This window comes from Mastomys coucha, unplaced genomic scaffold, assembly GCF_008632895.1.
Source record: "Mastomys coucha isolate ucsf_1 unplaced genomic scaffold, UCSF_Mcou_1 pScaffold23, whole genome shotgun sequence".
Taxonomy (NCBI): domain Eukaryota; kingdom Metazoa; phylum Chordata; class Mammalia; order Rodentia; family Muridae; genus Mastomys; species Mastomys coucha.
In genome coordinates, this window is record NW_022196906.1 from 3321311 (window position 1) to 3336788 (window position 15478).

The window sequence follows — 15478 nt, forward strand, 5'->3', positions numbered from 1 at the left end:
TTCAACACAGTATTGATGGGATATGCTGAATCAGGAAAATCCAGGGAGTAGCCATGTCTAATGTATCACTCTTTCTTAAGACTGTAACAAGGTGAACTTTTATTTTTTTGTGATGTTTTGGTGTTCTGCTTTTTGTGGAGATAGAATTCCTTGTAGTTCAAGCTAGCCTAGAACTTGCTACATTGCAGAGAATGACCTTGAGCTCCTGGTCCTCCAGCCTCTACCTTCTGGGTCCATGTGCCAATGTGCCAAGTAATTATTTTTATCAACAGTTATTACCAACAGCCAGATGTTGTGGCTCAGGCCTGTAATCCCAACATTTGTAAGACTGAGGCAGATAGATTAACATGAGTTTCAGACCTGCCTGGGATATACAGTAAGATTCCATTTCAAAACAACAATACCAAAAAAAAGAAAAAAAAGAAAAAAAAGAAAAAAAAATGTTTAGAAATAATATTACTGTCCTAATCTGTTTTTGAGATATATTCAGAATTAATCCATTCTCAAGTTGGCAATGGATGACTATGTGAATTTATATTCCAGAAGTATCCTGAATGAATGCATGACTGAGTGAAGAGTACCCTTTCACAAGTTTCTTCAGAGTTTAAGAAAGTACACTTGATGTCTTGCATAAAGTTTATAAGCACTTATGAGTTTTGAGATCAGCTTTCCTGGAAGCCTAGTAAAGTCTGAAGCAGACTTTAGAAGGAATGTGGCTTCAAGTGTACCACAGAGTTCTCATTCTTGGGAGTCTTATGCCCTTTATAGCCTTTGCCTATTCTTTCTAGCCATGTGGTATTACAAGAACTTGATAATTCTGTTTCTATGTTGAACAATCACCTCTATTTGTACAGGATGATGCGGATGTGGAGTGGAAGTTTGCAAGGGCCAAATTGTGGTTTTCTTACTTTGAGGAGGGAAGAACACTTCCTGTCCCCTTCAATCTTGTGCCAAGTCCAAAGTCCCTGCTTTATCTCCTATTGAAATTTAAGAAATGGATATCTGAGCTCATCCAGGGTCATAAGAAAGGCTTCCAAGAAGATGCAGAGATGAACAAGGTGATCAGCTTGATCAATAATCTCTATGGTCATAATTGTTCTCATGGTAACCACTGAGCATACCCTTTTAAAGAAGCTGTCCATGAATGAGTGATAGGCCTCGATTCTCACTACTCTTAACTACATATATGGGGTCCTTGGTCTGTTGACTAAAGAGAACACACTGGACAATTCCTACCTAAAACGAGTGTAAGAAAAATCCATGAAAGTAACTAAATCAATGCATTGTCTGATACTGAAAATGAGAGCATTTGCAGCCTTATTGTGCTCTTGATGCCCAAATTCCTCACTTCACTGTAAGTGAAGTGTCAGTAGTTATGAACAGCCAGTAGGAGCCAGGCTAACTCTGACAAAACATCTCCATTACAAAGTTCAGGAATGATTACTTACCCAGAATGTGGGAGGCCAGTGTCTGCTTGATGAAGGAAGGTCTAAGATTACTGACCAGAAATGAGAATCCCTGCAGGCAAGTTGATCTCGAGAAAAAACAGATCAAGAATAATGTTCGGGTGCTGGGTTAGAAGGCATGCAGTAGTGAGCTATATCTCAAACACATTCGCAGTGCTATGTGTACTCAGCACAAGGCTCCTTCTTAGCTGCTGAGTAGCATAACAAGGCTCATCCTTAAGTTTCCAGCTACTTCAAGGAGAGGTGGGTCGGGGTGGGGACAGCTATGCAGAGAGTGTATGAGAATAATTAAGGTAGCTGTCAGTTTCTTCTAAAAAAGGAGTTGAAAGGAACAAGAATCTTTTTAGAATATTCATTTTGGTTAGAGATTATAGACATTTTTTTATCTCTTCAAAAATTGAGAAGTAAGGCAGTGAGCAAAAGCTATAAATAGTTCAATTTCAATTTTATAAAGAACAAACTCATAATGATAAGATCTACCCAACAGAGTGGTGGATAATCATAGGAAGTAGGGTGCCCTTGTAACTGTTGCCAATCAGAAAACTGAGTATTTGACAAAAGGAACTCAGAGAAGTTCCTCCCTAGACTGGGTGGCCCATTGAACACAACAATTTGAGGGTTCTTGAAATGTTAACAGTCTACCATTGACTATATTTGGATGGAAGGAAAACACTTTTCAATAGTTGTTCCAGCTGTGGGACTCTGAATCGGGGACAAGCTCCATGGGTTCAGATTTCCTCTCCAGCAGAAGGAACCAAAATTTCATCTGCATTGCAGAGACTAAATCAAATCAATATAGAAAGTGATTTTAAAATTCAAAATAATTGTGCATAGAACTCTTGGGGAAACATGCATCTGTGGCCTTCCTCCAGATATCTGATTTATAGGAGTCAGTGGATTAATGGAAAACAATCTTTTACTCAATATAACTAAATACACAGGTGTAAGGTTTGATAAGAATTGCAACATGAGACAAATTAGGGTTTAAATAAATGTCCAAGGACTTGCCAAAAGGAAGACTCAAAAAGAATATATTTCTGTCACTAAAACATGCTGGGGAATTAGAGCAGATAGATTTTGGAATGTGAATTGAAGAGTAAAAATTGGCCATGTTACTGGACTCATTTTAACATCTATCTTTTACAGAGAAATGAAGAAAGGAAGTTTGGAATTTTGGGAAGTCACGAAGACCTTTCAAAATTTTCACTTGACAAAAATCAGGTAAGTTAATACTTGAAACTAGGAAGCAACACCAGGGGGTGGGTAGCAGCCGCAGCTAGAGCGAAGGCTCTGTGGGTAAGAGTTTAGGCTCTTAATCAGAAAACTCAGGTTCAAATATATTCACACACATTGTGGTCCACAACCTTTAGTAATTCCACTCTCAGGGAATCCAGTGTCTTATTCTGGACTCCATAGGCACAGACATGCATGCAGGTAAAACATCAATGCACATTTAGAAAAGTAAAGGAAATAGATAACAGCCACATTAATATTATTAACTGCTACTACAACAACCTTCAAGCATTTTGTAATTGAGACATGAAGACGCATCTATGTTCTTTTGCAAAAGGAAATTAGTATATGTGTAAATAACCTGTAAACCTCAAATCTGTGGGGACTGATGGGTGGTGAGGCACAAGGCTAATGATAGGAAGAAGGCACTGGATTGGACAGTGTTAACTATACTCAGGCTCAAGTGAAGAGGACACAGCTGGTGATGTCTGGCAGGCAGGAAGAAGCTGTTTGCAAAGGTACTGTGAGAATCCAACAGATGTTGTGGCCAGTGCAGTTCCTAATGAGCTAGGTATTTCAAGCCTCCTAAATTGAAAACAGCAAATCCTCAGTGATAAGGACATTTACTCCTTTCCTCGTTAGTTATAGGTCATAGGGTTCCAACAGACACTAAAGAGAAATTCAATAAACAAATCCAGAGAGCAATTTGTCAGGAAGGCTCTGTGTTTACTTGTACATAATAAAAAAAACCACCCAAATCTTGATGGACAAAGCCAGACAGTTTTGTTTTTCTCCTCTTGTTTAACCTGCCCCAGCAAGACAGCATGTGGGGCTTGTTAAGGGTGAGTGACTGTGATTCTCTTGGAGTTTTCTTGTCATGGACACAAGATGACAGCTTTACCTTCTATCATTTTGTTCCCTGCTAAGGTATGAGGGAGGCATGTGTAGCAAGAAGCATGGCTAACTATCTGAATCCCAAAAGAACCTCTCCAGCACTTCTGTTATTCCGGTTGGTTATAAATGTGTTGTGCAGATGCTCCAAGGAAAGCAAAGGCCAAGAGGGAGGCCACTGCTGTCTGCTTTTAACTGAATATTTTATGTTCCATACCAAAAAAACGGGTATTCTCAAGGTCTGTGTGACCATGATCCCCAATTTACCATGTTCTTTTTTTACCACTTCAGCCGTGAGTCTGTCAATCATATTCCATTTTAAACCAGAACCTGATGGGCAGAGAATCTTGAAGCAATCCCACTAAAATCAGCGACTAAACAGGACTGCCCACTCTCTCCCTATCTATTCAATATAGTACTTGAAGTCCTAGCCAGAGCAATTAGACAACAAAAGGATGTCAAAGGATCACAAATTGGAAAGGAAGAAGTCAAAATATCATTATTTGCAGATGATATGATAGTATAGTTATGTGACCACAGAAATACCACCAGAGAACTCCTACAGCTGATAAACAACTTAAGCAAAGTGGCTGGATATAAAATTAACTCAAACTAATCAGTAGCCTTCCTCGACTCAAAGGATAAATAGGCTGAGAAAGAAATTAGGGAAATGACATCCTTCATAATAGTCACAAACAATATAAAGTATTTTGGTGTGACTCTAACCAAATAAGTGAAAGATCTGTATGACAAGAACTTCAAGTCTCTGAAGAAAGAAATCAAAGAAGACCTCAGAAGATGGAAAGATCTCCCATGCTCATGGATTGGCAGGATTAATATAGTAAAAATGGCCATCTTGCTAAAAGCAATATCCAGAATTATTGCAATCCCCATTAAATTCAAACTCAATTCTTCATAGAGTTAGAAAGAGCAATTCTGAAATTCACTTGGGATAACAAAAACCCCAGGATAGCAAAAAGTATTCTTAACAATAAAAGAACTTCTGGGAGAATCAGCATCCCTGACTTCAAGTTGTATTACAGAGCAATAGTGATAAAATTTTCACAGTATTAGTACAGTGACAGGCACCAGGTAGATCGATGCAATAGAAGTGAAGACCCAGAAATAAACCGAAAGACCTATAGTTACTTGATCTTTGACAAAGGAGCTAAATCCATCCAGTGGAAAAAAGACAGCATTTTAAACAAATGGTACTGGTTCAACTGGCAGTTAGCATGCAGAAGAATGCAAATCGATCCATTCTTATTTCCTTGTACAAAGCTCAAGCCCAAGTGGATCAAGGACCTCCATCCACATAAAACCAGATACACTGAAACTAATAGAAAAGAAAGTGGGAGCTCGGCAGTGGTGGCACATGCCTTTAATTCCAGCACTTGGGAGGGAGAGACAGGCAGATTTCTGAGTTCAAGGCCAGTCTCGTCTACAGAGTGAGTTCCAGAACATCCAGGGTTATACAGAGAAACCTTGTCTTGAAAAACAGAAAACAACAACAAAGAAAAAAAGAAAGAAAAGAAAGTGGGGAAGAAAGAAAGTGGGGAATAGCCTTGAGCATATGGGCAAGGGGAAAATTTCCTGAACAGAACACTAAAAGCTTATGTTCTAAGATCAAGAATTGACAAATGGGGACCTCATAAAATTGCAAAGCTTCTGTAAGGCAAAGGACACTGTCAATAGGACAAAACAGCAACCAACAGATTGGGAAAAGATCTTTACCCACCCTATATCTGATAGAGGGCTAATATCCAATGTATACAAAGAACTCAAGAAGATAGACTCCAGAGGACCAGTTAGTCCTATTAAAAATGGGGTACAGAGCTAAACAAAGAATTCTCAACTGATGAATATTGAATGTCTGTGAAGCACCTAAAGAAATGTTCAACATCCTTAGTCATCAGGGAAATGCAAATCAAAACAACTCTGAGATTCCACCTCACACTAGTCAGAATGGCTAAGATCAAAAACTCAGGTGACAGAAGATGCTGGTGAGGATGTGGAGAAAGAGGAACACTCCTCCATTGTTGGTGGGATTGCAATCTGGTACAACTACTCTGGAAATCAGTCTGGTGGTTCCTCAGGAAATTGGACATAGTACTACCTGAGGACCCAGCTGTACCACTCCTGGGCATATACCCAGAAGATGCTCCAACATGTAATAAGGACACATGCTCTACCATGTTCATAGACACCTTATTTATAATAGTCAGAAGCGGGAAACAACCCAGATGCCCCTCAACAGAGGAATGGATACAGAAAATGTGGTACATTTACACAATGAAGTATACTCAGCGATTTAAAACAATGAATTCATGAAGTTCTTAGGCAAATGGATGGAACAAGAAAATATCATCCTGAGTGAGGTAACTCAATCACAAAAGAACACACATGCTATGCACTCACTGATAAGTGAATATTAGCCCAGAAGCTTGGAATACCCAAGATACAATTCACAGAGCACATGAAACTCAAGAAGAAGGAAGAACAAAGTGTGGGTACTTCAGTCCTTCTTAGAAGGGAGAACAAAATACCCATGGAATGAGTTACAGAGACAAAGTGTGGAGCAGAGACTGAAGGAAAGGCCATCAAGAGACTGCCCCACCTGGGGATCCATACAATATATAGTTACTAAACCCAGGCACTATTGTGGATGCCAACAAGTGCTGACTGACAGGATATAGCTGTCTCCTGAGAGGCTCTGCCAGTGCCTGAATAACACAGAAGTAGAGGCTCACAGCCATCCATTGAACTGAGCACAGGGTCCCCAATGAAGGAGCTAGAGAAAGGACCCAAAGACCTGAAGGGTTTGCAGCCCCTTAGGAATAACAACAATATGAACTTACCAGTAACCTCAGAGCTCCCAGAGACTAAACCACCAACCAAAGAGTACACATGGTGGGAACCATGGCTCCAGCTGCATATGTAGCAGAGGATGTCCTTGTTGGTCATCAATAAGAAGAGAGCCTCTTTGTCCTTTGAAGATTCGATGCACCAGTGTAGGGGAATGCCAGGACAGGGAAGAGGTAGTGGGTGTATTGTTGAGCAGGGGAGAAGTGATGGGATAGTGGGTTTTCAGAGGAGAAACCAGGAAAGGGGATAATATTTGAAATGTAAATAAAGAAAATATCTAATTAAAAAGAGAAAAAATACGCACACACACACACACACACACACATACATACACACACTCACACACGAGCTCCTAGGGATAGAAGCCCTACTACGATTAGAAATTTTATCTGGAAGAAGTTTCATGGAACAGGATCCCAAGCAGGAAGGGAGGTAGCAAGGAGGCATGGGTGTGGTACAACCAGGAACCCATGAGGCTGGCTGTGGCCTGAGGCTTTAGTTTGCATCATGGGGTTGTGAGTAAGTAGTAGAAGGTGAAGTGAAAATAACCTTCAGCCCTCAGGGCAGTCACCATCAGGGCTGCGAGCATTTGGCCAAGTCTTGTTATTCAGAGATCTGTTTCTCCTTCCCATCCATATATGCCAAGCATCTTCAAGTGGTACAGATAGGGGAGACAGAGTGAAATAATGTTTTCAGTAGCACTCCAAGGTCCACTTTCTCTGTGGTAAGCTGGTGTGTTGGTTGGGGGAGTGGAAGCACTAACTTCAGCTGTGCTTGGTCTTCAGCTTGCTTTCTTCTGACTGACATAATTCATGGCACGTGTGCGTGCGTGCGTGCGTGCGTGCGTGTGTGCATGCATGCGTGCGTGCATGCGTGTGTGTGTGTGTGTGTGTGTGTATGCACACGTACATGTGAGTGTGTATGTCATGAATGTGTGTGTGCACATGCGAGTGCATGCATGTGTGTGTGCATGTGTGCATGTGAGGGTGTGCATGTGTGTGTCACTGTGTGTTTGCATTTTAAAGAATTATAAAAAAAAAGGGAAGAATTTGGCAGAAATAGTATGTGCCTTACAACTCCAAAGTATTTACTATCTGTTCACTGAAGGAGCTTCCTGCTCCTGGGCTTGTGCTGATATTGTGACAAAAACACTTTGAAAACACAGAGCACATTTGAATATTTATAAAGGATTTCCTCATGATAGTGATTGGCTGCAAGAGTTATGCTAGAAGTACTCCCAGGATGACTCCTTGCTCATGTGTATAATGTAAGCAGCAAACACTGCTATCCCAGAGGCATTCGGAGCATCAACTCAGTTAATGCAGATAAAGTGCTTATGACAGTATCTGAGATGGAGTAGAATAGAGTAGGTACTTATTATTTTTATTACTGCTGCAAGAACAAACACAAGCAGACATTTGGTAGTCACATGGGGAGACAGAGCTAAGACTAGGCCTAAACTCCTAGAGAAACGGTATGAACAGAAAAAGAAAGGAGTCCAGCTGAATAATATAAATGGGTATGTCTGGAAAAATAATTGCAAATAAGTTAATTAGTAAGTGGAAAAACAGTAATGATAATGGAAAGTCATCATGCCATTTGGAAGCCAGCATACATTAACTGAGGAATGACATCAACATTAGCATCAATTGGTTGTGCTTGGCAGTACACACACACAAACACAAACACACACACACACACACACACACACACACACACACACACATTCATCATTATATTTACTTTCCCATTACACTCCTGCTAAGAATGTGTACAAATTGCATGAACCCCTTACTGCAGTAGCTACAGTCTCAAAGGAAGACTAAAAGAAACAAAGTAAACTTTGAAACAAGGCATGCGGAGGGACATATGTTTTGCTATTTTTGTGTTAGTGCCTTCTCATTCCTTTCCTTGGTGAGGTCATACTGGTCATGGCATTGTAACCAGTCCCCAGGCCAAGAAGAGGGTATGGATGTCTAGAGAGCACAAGTGAAGTCGTAGTTGATCCAGTTGTGGAATTTGGGGTGGGATGTTGATTCTGATGTCAATTTAACAATAAGACCTTTTCATGAGGTTGCGTACTATGGCAGCCACTGACATGTGACATTCATGTTTTTCTTCAAGAAAGTGGTAATTTTGCGATTATCTGGCAGCCACTCACTGTAGCCTTGCCCCTCTTTTGCTATGATTGTGTTCTTATGAGATGCTCTTTCTCACCGGGAACATCACCCCCCAACCCCCTGTGAAATCTAGATGCTGGAACTGTGCTGGCTTTCTCCTAGGCAATCTCTGTGCCTTTCCCTTTTTCATAGGCAAGCCAACCCTCAGTGTTGAGGGAAGCAGCATGTGGAGGGAGAGTGAGAGAGGATAATGAGGAAGAGAATGAGCAGAGCAAATGATACACGTGTGTACCAGTCATAATAAAGCCCATTCTTTTGCATGTGACACGACCTGAAATTCTGGATCTGTCCCAAACTTGGAGAACTGCCTTTGACAATTGCTTACTGGATGATCAAATCAACGTAAATGGCGATTTTCCTTACCAAGTTAGACTCTGGTTTCAAATGATTTGATTAAAAAAAAAAAACAATTTTCAAATCAGCCATTTACATTGAAAATAACCTTTTCCCAGTGTTCCTGGGGGAGGTTTCTCTGGGAACATGCCTTTCTCCTATAGATACAGGTTCGAACACCCAGGTCTTCATTACCCAATAGAGTGGTTCATTTCTTTTTCATAAAGTCGGCCTTTAGAATGGCAGTTTGTCTTTTATTCAAGACCTCTCTCTGACTGATTGGAAGTTACCGTCTTTAACTAGCTATGGAAAGGCTCTTGTCTCATTTACTGCAGGCATACCATAAAATCAATAGGGTGAACCAGGTAAAAGTTCTTTTCTTTTAAAAGGTCTCCTCTTTAACTGAGGAGACCTTTTCATTATCGTCTGTCACATGCTTTATTTCGAGTGCCTACTGGCTTTGGCAGAAGATAGCATCAATGGTGCCAAAGAAGAGTGTAATTGAAAATCAGTCTCTGCCATTCAGCATTACACACAGACACCTGCTAATGGAGAGTGATGCTTTAAATTCCTGCTCTGCTCCTGTTTCAAAACACGTCACTGCCAGGCTGTTGATGTCAGAATGGGTTTCATACCTTTGGGGTGGTTTGCTCTGCCCTGGATTCAGTTAGGATATTATTTTGTTTTTATGGGTTTTATCTAGGACTTGTAGTTTTAGCTACCACATAGGACAGGAGCTACTGAGAAGTAAATCATCTAAAAAAGCAAGCAGACGGAATGCTGGGCTGCCTTTCTACACAACCTTGTAAGAACTCTCAATCTTTCCTTTTTACATTAATATATGATAGAGGGTTCTGGAGACATACATATTCATTAAGCTCAGGGGAATCTGGGTGTGGGAGTTCATGCTTCTAATCCCAAAGCTCAGGTAGCAGAGACAGGAGGATTATTGCCAAGGCCAGCATCATGTACAGAGTGAGTCCTAGGCCTCCCAGGGCAATGTGATAAAAACCTGTTTAAAGAAAGGAAGAGAAGACTTTAGGAGATTATGGGGGAATAATGCTATGTAATTCTCTAAAGTTCTTAGTTATGGGCTTAGGCACATGAATTAAAAGCAATATTTGCAGAGTATCCTAGGATCAAGTGATCAGAACTGTCTATGAACAGACTTCAAACCATGTAGTAAGACTTATGCCTCTGTATAGTAACAACAGATACTGGCAGCACCCATCATTCCAAGCCACAGAATCCATATACTATCTCTTTTGCAGTATTTTCTCCATTCTGCACCGAAGGTCTCTGAGCTCAGATAGGTAAAATACTTTGATTAATTTCCAGTCTTAAACAAGTGGCAGTTAAAATTCAAGCCCACACACAGCTACTTAGTTCTAAAACAGGATGCATACCAGCAAATGCACACCAAGATGGACCAAATGAACATGGTGGTCCCTCTCACATCTGCATTTGGTGAGGCCTGAGAATATCACCTCTACCTTTTTATTTCCTTGATTTTTCCTAGTTACTGGTAATTTAATCCTTACAATGTCAAGAAGACTTCCAGAACCCTCTACAGGCAGAAGTGGACTTAATGTATAGTTCATGGAATATCGTCTACTTAGCATGTGTAGCTCCACGCACTTGATCTCCAGAAATGCACAAACTGTAAAGCTTTCTAAAGATCAATGTATGCTTTGTTCTGAATTGACGAGAGTGAATATTTACAGATAGTAAAAACGAAGCTTGCACTCAGTCCTTTGTGCCTCTGTTGTGCCTATATCTCTAAATTTTAAATATTCTTCATACTGGCAGCTGAATCCCATTGTATGAGCTAAAAGGCAAGCCTGCTGCTCTGCAGTTCTCTAGGCTTAGAGCCAGCTAGGCAGCTGAGCACGAGACCAGATGATAAAGTAGGATATTGTGCCACCAAGTGGTAGCAATACTTCTTTGCACATTGAGTACATTTCCTTTTACACACTTCATTGCCTGATTCAATTTTCAAATAACTATTAGTTGTGTTGTTTTGATGTATTGGAAAATGATAATATTATGTCCTGAAATAATGCATTTATGTCTTCAAAGCAGAACTAGCCAGAAAAGGATTGGTATGAGTTAATACCTGCCTGCATATGAACTGTGTTGAAGTGATTTTTCTCATTAGCCCTCCACAGAGATGCATTGGTTTTGGAGAATTTGGGATTGTTGAATTGAGTAGGGGGCTGCTGTCAACATGTAGGGCTTAGGAATCAGGCATGGCACTAAAATGTCATTATGGAATCTAAACCATGAATGACTTCACTGACTGTTGGAGAAGTTTTATTCCATTGGAAGATGGAATATCCTCATGATATACAGACTTAGAAGTATTCTGTTTTTCTCAAGCCCTCATGTTTATTTGTAAAAAAAAACATTTTTCTCCTAGAAAAAAATACATTGAAGAGTTCTCAGTCAGCCTTTTAGCATTACCACATTTATTGTGTGTTGCCAAAATTCATTTTCTTTCTTTAAAAGTGCTGCCTCCATGGGAGTTTAGTGAGAAGTACAACACTGTCCAGATGCCTGAATTAAAACAGGCTCATTAGAGCTTCCATGGCATCTGAGTTCTGTTTGGTGAGGCCCCGGTGTTCTGGTGAGTGTTCTGGTGAGTTTGTCAACCAGACAGATGTGTTCTCATCACCACAAAGTCCCCAACACATTTGCTTCCTCTTGTACCACACACCTACCTGAGGCAAAGCTAAAAAATGACTCTTAGGAGAACATTGTGAGAGCCACGTAGTCTGAGGGGCTCCACACACAATCTCCAGTAGCAGGAGTGATTGAAGACTCCTGCAGGACCAACTCTTATATCTTATAAGACAGAGAGAGTACTATGGAATTAAGATAAATGGCCTTATACATACAGTATGCTCATCTGAATGCACCAGACTATTAGCTCACATGAGTAACTAATAATCTCTCATACATTACTTGACAAGACAAATTAAATTAGAATTTCTAATTCTCTTTGTAGCTGGCACACAACAAACAGTCAAGTACAAGGAGCTCGGAAGATTTTCGTTTAAATAGTTTCAGTAACCCTCCAAGACAATATCAGGTAAGCACAAAGTACTTAGAGGTATAAAGCTAGCTATTGGTTAAGTTCAGGTCTTAAAGCTCTGAACTTTGTTAAGTTAAAATGAAGTATCAAGATGCTTTTCAACATCAAAGTTTGCATCCATTTAACATGTGCTTATGAAGTAGCTATCATATGCCTGGTACTTACCAAGTGGGGAATATGTAAATAGATAATCACATAGCTTAGAGCCTGGGTTCTTTGTAGAAGGCCAGTCTTACAAACCAAGATAGAGGGGTTAGGAAAATGGCTCAACTTAAGAGCACAAACTGCTCTTACAGAGGATTCAAGTTCAGTTCCTATGACCCCCATGGCAGCTTACAATGACCTATAACTTCAGCTCTAGGGCATCTGACCCTCTCTTTTGATCTTCAAGGGTACCTACACTCTTGTGCATATATGTGCACACAAATACACATACATAATTTTAAATGAAAACCTTAAAGGTTTTAAAATAAAACCAGAGCAAAATTTACCTCACATTCTCCCACCGTGAAATAAAGATGTCTTACTTGTATGTGTATGCATATGTACAATTTTATAAATGCTAATGTTCTGTCATATACATGGCACATTATACACATGAATTAATAATAAGTTGTGTAATAGTTCTATAGTGGGTGCTTTTACTCTGACGTATTTTCCTGTGACTATCAATGGATTTAGTCTTTTATATAAGTAAATGAAAATTTAGTAAGAAAAACCTCACTATTGATGGACACTTAAGGTTTCCTTTTGTAAGCAACGCTATTAAATATATATTTTTGTTTTTTACAATGTTAAAAATATTGCATCTATAAACCAAATTACATCCTCATGTGAATTTCTTCAGCACAGAACTGTATTAATTACCTCTTAATTTGAGTTTTATGTAGTAAGTTTTTGTGTAGTAATGTAAAAACATTCTGTACAATTGTTGCCTATTAATTTACATTTAATATTTATTTATAGTTATGCACAAGCCAAGGCACTAGAGAAACTTTATTTCATTGGAACTGTTGGTTCTTACAGCAACTATACAACCAAAAGTATTTACAATTCTTGGTAAGAGTTGGGGACTGGACATTGATTAATTCTTTCCTTCCTCAAAGAGTTCTACATAAACTATCTGACAGGAAGTCTGTGCTTTACTTTCAAATAATAGAAGAAGAAGCACAAAGAATTAAATGTTTGGTCTATGATCTTCCTTTTTTTGAGAGTTAACTTTTGGCTCATTAGTTCAAGTAATGTGACAATTGCTTTCATATGAAAATTAAATTATGGAAACATATACTCCTTGTGAGCTAAATATTACCTGAGTTTTGGTAGCCATCACTTCCAAAGGTAGGTAGACCAGAACCCTATTCCAAATGAGAGATTTGCATGAACATAATGTTGAAGTGAATTTCTCCTTGTCTTGTCTAGAAAATCATGAAGAGACTCATTAAAAGATATGTGTTGCAGGCCCAGATTGATAAGGAGAGCGATGAGGTGAATGAAGGTGAGTTGACCATAAGGATAAAGCTTTCCTGTGTGAGCTGGGGCTGTGTGTAGATGTGGAGGTGAGAGGGAGCTGGGCATGCAGGAGGTGGGCCTCAGGAGTCCCTAGAGAATAAGTCCTCTCTGGCTGTGTTAGTAGCTCTTCCCATTGCTGAAGCAACATGCCCGACAAAGCAATTAAAGGAAGAGAGGGTTTAAGAGAGGGTTGATTCACTGTTTAAGGGGACAGTCCACCATGCTGGAGAAGTAGAGTAAAAGAGGCTAGTCCACGGTGCTGGTGGGAGGGATGGGAGGCAGCTCTTATACTATGTCTGCAGAACGAAATGAGTGGCTGTGCTGGGCTCAGTCTCCCTTTTGTACCACTGGGACTCTTACCCAGAGCCTAGTGCAGCCCACCAGTTAGATGCATCTTCCTATGGCACTTACTCTGTTCCCTCGCACATAACTCCCTTACTGGTCCAGATGCTGGCCAGTCTTCCAAGGGGATCCTAGATCTTGTCAAGTAACAATCAATCTTAGCTGTGATCACAAGCATTGAAGGCACAGAACAGCGGACACAGCTCTTTGTCCAGAGACTGCATGGCCTAGATGAAGCCTTGGAATTTTTATGGTGTCTTGGTGGAGGTGTCCAGGAAAGATGAGGAGCACTACCACGACTCTCCAAGTCTCCAGAGAACTAAAGTTTTGCTGTAATTATTTTTCTTACCCGAGAAAATAGGAACTTTTTTTTTTTTTTGATTGGGAAGCTGTTTCCTTTGAAAAGATTCCAAATACAGTCAGGACTGTCTTTATCCTAACCTAGAATAATTGGTTTGCACTTCATATTCATAGTTAACTTCATCTCTTATTTATAGTTAACTTCTTTTTATTCTTCCTCTTCACAGGGGAACTGAAGGAAATTAAGCAAGATATTTCAAGTCTCCGTTACGAACTCCTTGAAGAAAAATCACAGAACACAGAAGACCTAGCAGAACTCATTAGAAAACTCGGGGAGAGACTGTCTTTAGAGCCGAAACTGGAGGAGAGCCACAGATAATGCACGGTCCCTCAGAAGTGCATATTTATTTCTCCACTTGAAGCCATATTATTTTCTGACTTATTTTTTTAAGTGCCAATGATAAAAGTATGTTAACTGATAACTTGGATCATTTAAAGTCCTAGTATTATTAATGTTTTTTGGTGATTAAATTGCATTGTTGAGGCTAAAAACTGCTGAAATGCTGAAAAGTCTGTTCAGTTCCTTGGAGTTTGTTTTCTGGATAGCTTTATTGGGCAGAGGGAGGGTAACTCTTGTGCTGGTGTGAATGCCTTTTCTGTCTGCTCGGAACGGGCCTCAGATGCCTAGGGTGTGTTCACGTCCCTGCGCAGTTCCCCTGACCAAGTGAGTTCTAGCATCTGCTTTTACCCAGGGACTTCCTACCCTAGAATATAGAAGAAAATAATTTAAAGTGTGCTATAACCACCATCTAGGTATTCAATATCATTGATACTGCCTGTTCCAACTTGCTTTAGAGCCTTGTGTGGTGGCAAACTCCTGTCAGATCAGCACCTGGCAGATGGAGGAAAGACTGGTATTTAAGGTCAGCCTTGGCTATGTGGAGAGATGCTCTGGGCTACATGAGACCATGTCTAAAAATCAAAACAAAATAAGCCTATGCCTGTGTTCAATTTTCTGCCTCACCTGTTTAAAAACATTACACTTAACAGTGAACACGGTTTTATTGGCTAGGGAACATGGTTCGTGTGTGTGTGTGTTTGTATGTGTGTGTGTGTTTAGCATGGGATATTAGAAAGCAATCCATGCTACCGTTGGCATTGTCCTGGCTGCCCCGGCTGGCAGGCCTGCCTGTTCTCATCTTGGCAGACTCTGTGACCTGGAGCTCCTGCATCTCTCAGCCTAGCTCCCTAAGTTCCCAGGCTGG

At 40.2% G+C, this 15478-nt stretch overlaps 1 protein-coding gene across 2 annotated transcripts in view; it reads left to right on the forward strand.

Annotated features, from left to right (window-relative positions):
• Positions 1–14828, forward strand: part of Trpc6 (transient receptor potential cation channel subfamily C member 6) — a 104648-nt gene extending 89820 nt beyond the window's left edge. Inside the window, exons 9-13 of one of the 2 annotated variants that reach the window (XM_031344719.1) lie at positions 855–1058; positions 2613–2687; positions 11976–12059; positions 13482–13557; positions 14441–14828. In XM_031344719.1, the coding sequence (XP_031200579.1) occupies positions 855–1058; positions 2613–2687; positions 11976–12059; positions 13482–13557; positions 14441–14592 (591 nt within the window). In that variant the 3' untranslated portion in view covers positions 14593–14828. The remainder of the gene's footprint in view (positions 1–854; positions 1059–2612; positions 2688–11975; positions 12060–13481; positions 13558–14440) is intronic. The other variant, XM_031344720.1, reaches the window with a different exon arrangement.
• Positions 14829–15478: the final 650 nt, after the last annotated feature.